The sequence below is a fragment of the Sinocyclocheilus rhinocerous genome, unplaced genomic scaffold, assembly GCF_001515625.1.
Source record: "Sinocyclocheilus rhinocerous isolate Xijiao unplaced genomic scaffold, SAMN03320098_v1.1 scaffold3187, whole genome shotgun sequence".
NCBI lineage: Eukaryota > Metazoa > Chordata > Actinopteri > Cypriniformes > Cyprinidae > Sinocyclocheilus > Sinocyclocheilus rhinocerous.
The window spans coordinates 212340-217727 of NW_015643040.1; the positions used below are offsets into that span (position 1 = coordinate 212340).

General features: G+C 37.8%; 1 protein-coding gene across 1 annotated transcript in view; it reads right to left on the minus strand.

Moving 5' to 3' along the window:
* The window catches only part of LOC107756942 (alpha-2,8-sialyltransferase 8E-like), an 18349-nt gene that overhangs the window by 5731 nt on the left and 7230 nt on the right, over positions 1 to 5388 (minus strand). The window contains exons 5-6 of the mRNA XM_016574270.1: positions 2599 to 2711; positions 2423 to 2506 (exon numbers count right to left, since the gene is read on the minus strand). Coding sequence (XP_016429756.1) covers positions 2423 to 2506; positions 2599 to 2711 — 197 coding nt within the window. The remainder of the gene's footprint in view (positions 1 to 2422; positions 2507 to 2598; positions 2712 to 5388) is intronic.

Genomic DNA, 5388 nt, shown 5'->3' on the forward strand with positions numbered 1-5388 from the left:
TTCTTCCAATCAATTCTTTGTCAAATGTATCATATTCTTGTTATAGAAATCATGTCCAAAATTATACTCTGCAAGAGCGTGAAAACTCGGACCATGTGACTGATGAGATAACATTTGATTTATGAATTGGGAGGAGAAATATAGCAACACCACGAGCTAAGATAGTGTCTAATTGGTCAAAACATCATTTGGGATGTGGCCAACAACCCGGTTTAAATACTCAGGACACCATCAAATCATGGCTTTTAGCATCTAGCTTCTTAGCTTTAGCTTCTAGCCACTGCTTCAAGTCATCACTTTTAGCCATGCGGCTTTTTAGTCATAGCTTTGAGCTATGTTTTTTTTAGTCATCGCGGTTTTTTAGCTATTTAGCTTCATGTCTATGCATTTTCACATATTGCTATAAACTTGGAATCTCACATTTTCATTCTCTTAAACTCATTCTTTCCTTACTTTCTATCTTCCTGCAACTTGTGTGAATGTGTGAGTGCGTGTGTTTATGTGTTAGACTAGTTTATATGTCTTAGATTTATCCAATAAAGTCTTATTGATATTGAAAAGAGTCTTAAATGATTCCCTTTGAGCTAAACTGACCTGTTTCCCTTACAAGGACTGACTGAAACAGTTCCAGTCGTATGCTCTGCCTGCCCCCCGTCAGTTCCAGAAGAATTGCAGCCTCGCTAGTCGCTACCTTCGGTACCATCGGTACTTACGCTACTGAAGAAAAACTACTGAAGAAAAACGGCATAATTTTAAAATGTTTATACCGACTTGGTAGCGTAGTATCGGTTCTCATGACATCCCTAGTCCCCAGTGACTTCCATAGTATTTTTTTCTTTTGGACCGGGTGTAGCTGAATGCTTCCCCAGTGCTCCCATTTGAAGCACTGTTTTTGTTTTACACCCTGACAAAACAAAGGCACTGATGAATTTTAAGATTAGTCAGTGCAATTTTCTTTCTTTTTAAACTAGAGGTCGACCGATTGATCGGTTTTGCCGATTAATCGGCACCAATAGTTGATTGCTGGAACTATCGGTTAAAGGCAAAAATCCAGGGTTGCCACCCTTTTTGGGGAGGCTGAGAAGGGTCTGCTGTTATTATACAGTACGAGCGCGGACTCTAGAGGCGGAAATCACTGACACCTTGTGTTGTTTGTTTTGACACGTGACACAAGCAGGAAACTTCAGACGTGGATTTAAATGCAGCCGACAGAAAATCCTGCCACACCACAGTGCACCATTCACATAGTTTTCCATGAAATTACATTATATTTGTCCAAAACTGTTGCTAATGTACATAATGACTTCACCCTAGGCTGTAAAATTGTTTATTGTGCATTTTTCAGTGAAACATTTGTCTTTCTGTGGCTCTAATAAAGTCTAATTGTTGTATACATACAATATCCATATGTATGTAATTTAAATTCTATGGCCTTTGTGTAGACATTTAAAGATGGCCATCTTTAAGCATGACTGTTGAAATTAAATGGAAATTTATTCCATTAATTTCAAATTAATGAAAGCTGTAGAAGTATTGTTGCTTGTTAGAGTGTGTTAATCAACATTTACTATTACTAATACATTTTTTAATTTTAATTTAGCTTCTGTTAACATTAGTTAATAAACTATGAATTAACTTTAATGATCAATAATTAATATTCATATTTTTATTCATTTACAAAGTATGGTTCAGTTCTGTTTTTTTTAAAATAGTAAAGCACTATTTTAGTTTTTGTTCAGTATCCATTTTAAAAACTATCGGTTGATTAATCGGTATCGGTCAGTGTGGTCCAACCTAGCTATCGGTATCGGTAAAATCCACTATTGGTCGACCTCTAATTGAAACAGTTCAGATCTTGCCTCACGTGGTGGAAATACAAAACAGAAGACCAAACAATTCGAATGCAGTGCTGAAATGGGCCAGAGCTACATAAGGTCTACAAATGTTACAGATTTAGGCTGATGATACACAGGGCAACTTTTTGAGCAATTTTTCCGGGCAACAATGTTGCTTGGGCACTTTTCCATTGAGAATGGGTAACAACTGTCTATCTGGATACCTTAAATCGGTCGTGGGCCCTGTGTCTCACCTGGTTGCCCGTTGACAGCAACATTGCCCAAATTTGCTCAGCAATATTGCTCAAAAAGTTGCCCCGTGTATCATCAGCTTTACAGTTTGAGCAGGACCTGGTTACAGCTAGTTTCCAAATGGTAACTGTGCATCCAAACCACTATACAGGGATGTGAAAAATGGCCAATGAATGTGTTTTTGCAAAAAGCTGTAGTTAGAATTATTATTTAGAAATAGCAACTATTAAAAACAAGAACTAATCTAATTAAGAGCTTAAACTCATATCTGATCAAATTGAATCTGAAACGTGCTTCTATAAATGCTAATTTAACTTGTGTGTGTGGACACTGACTCTCTCTGAATCTGACTGGGGTTGATGGTCACCAGATCCGTCTTCAGCCCAACATCACTGTCATTAATCGACGCCAAATTAAACCTGAAACAGAGAGAAAACCTCATATTAACAGGAAGGATGCATGATTACTGATGGAAGTGTTGAGGGAGCAAGGCATGATGGGATGTGTTTACCGTATGACGAAGTCTGCGCTGTCGATCTCACGTCCACAGCTGCTGTTCTTCAGAATCCCACCACTGCCAACCACTGCACACCGACCCAGACGACGACCGCTCCAGGGGAAATCCTGCACACACACATAAAAATGTTTATCACTTTTGATAGTGTCAGGGTTATGTTCTGTTTTGGTTTTGTTTTCAGTGTTCTGTTCCTCTTCGCCTGTGTTCCCAGTTACCTGAGTTCCCTAGTTACTGTAGTCTCCTTGGTTGTCCATTAGTTCCACGCACCTGCTTCAGTTCTGTTAATTAACCCTGTTTATTTAAGCCCTGAGTTTTCTTCAGTTCCTGGTCCAATCTCATTTATGTTATATGTGGCTGTTGATTCCTAGTGTCCACCGGCAGATTTATCATTAAATATAGTAGTCAACATTTCAAGTGGATCAAAAAAGTTCATCAAAGTTGTTCTAAGACAAGAACGCGTTTTAGGTTTTAGGACAACTTTGATGAAACGTTTTGATCCACTTCAAATGTTGACTACTGTACTATCTATTTGTATCTTTATAGTTTTGTGCTCGTTACTCCAGCCACCTAATGGGCCTCATCAGGGCCGTTTCTAGCCAATTTGATGCCCTAGGCGAAATCCCTATTGCCCCCCCCCCCCGTGTGATTCACGAAACACTCGTATGACGCCAATCTCATCTTACGAATGATTGCACGTTGATAAATGTGGCGGCAGAAAACAATCGTCATTTGAATATCACGCCCCTAAAAACACCCCGGTTTAGCACAAATGTTGCATACTGTTGTCCAGAATACGCATGCAGTATAAGGCAAAGGCATAGGCCAAGTTTGGTTTCACTTTCACTTGCTTACATATTAATGATGATGACACGAGCCAATAGAACAAAATGTTTTAAGGCGAGACACTGCAGGTGAATAGGGTAAAAAAAATAACTAATAGTTATCGCCTTATTTACCCAGTTGATGGATTACATTGATAATTGCAAACATTTTTTGTATTACACGTTTTCTGAGATTGTCCAAATATTCTTACTTCCCTATATAGTATACATAAAGCTGTACGTCAAATGAGTAGCCTAAACTGTCTTCATAGTCAGTATTCATTTTACAGTTAGCAAACAATACCCAAATGACATACTGCTTCTCCTAAGATTCTAAATTATGCAATCTACAATTTAGAAACTTCGCTATTCCATAAGGTCACAGCAGCTCGAGCTTTCATCAGGCCTGAATTAACCATACAGTATATCAGTTCTGCTCTTGTCCAAGGGCCCCACATCCAGGAAGACACCGTGCAGGGCTGTATGTAAGTCTACACCTGCATACCAACAGAACGCCCTTCGTCAATGGTTAAAACGTAGGTTCTTCATTAAATTGAGTATCGTATAGTCTAACGACACAGCTCATATCTAAAGTAAACATAAATAACACATAACACTGTTTTGAGAACCACTTGGAAATCCTTGTTCATTTCCATACATGTTTTCATATGAAGAGAGATAAAGACTGAAATGTTTTCATGTTTTCACCCATATCTCACTATGAAGAGAGACTGAAATTCTCTATGAAATAGACTGAAATAGTGTTTTTGAAAACAATTTGATTTTGGGATATCAAAAAAGTGTTTTTTAATATTCCTTCCTTTGTCCTGTGTATAGAGTAGTGGAAAACAGGCAGGGCTGTTTCTAGCCAATTTGACGCCCTAGGCGAAATCCCTATTGCCCCCTTTTGCTTGTCACATTCAAATTGGTTGTCATAGTAACGACACTAATTTGTGGAGATTCCGTGCATTGAGTTCCACAAATCTGAATGCATTATTTGTAAATTGACTGTTAAGATAAACATTTTGCACAATTTAGTATCTGTAATATCATTGTGTTGCCACTAGATGCCTGTATAGCCCTATGTAACAATCCCTAGTGGCTAAGACATTGGACATAATTTACACATAAATCACACATAAATTAATTTTATTACATTTTGATTTGGATACTATACTACTACATATTGTTTAGATATTATCAATGGCTACTTTTTTGTCTTCATCTGTTTTTTGTTAATTTTTTTTGTTGTTGTTTCTTGCAACATTGATTTAAAGTGTCAGTTATTGCATTATTATTTAAGTCAAACCTATAAAACCCCTTTGTTACCCCAAACTACATATAAAAGCTTTATCAGTGGCATAAAAGTAACCAATGCAGCTACTTAATCATTTGCTACTCGTTAACGCGTTAACGCGTTAACTTCCCCTTTAAATAGCGTGACGCTCTGCCCTCTATGACGCTGCTCCCATTAAGCGCTGTTGGAAGTGAATGAATTGATTCAGCATTTCGACACCTCCGTAAGGATGCATTTAACTCGACAAAGCGGTCTAATAAAGGATGTATTGATCTCGTGAATTAAGCACAGTGTTTTTTTCCCTGTTGTGAATCTGTTAATTATATTATAGCGTATTATATATGTTGTGTGATCCTATTTATTTTATTCCTTTTATAGACTTAATTTCTGTTTTTCTCCTTTCACAGAATCGCTGCAGGTGCATGATGCGACGATTGAATCCTTGTGGTCTGTTGTTTACGCTGCTATTCGCACATATAGCTAAAGCCCTGTATAAAACAACAACAAAAAAAAGACATTCTAATCTTACTGGTTAACGATCGACTAATGAGCTTCGTTTCAAAATACTGTCATTCTACAATTCTCCTTTTCTATGCTGCGCGCAAGTTCAGGTAACTCAAAAACTTGCGTACACGAGCTGAGACCAGACGTGAGATTTGATCGTAG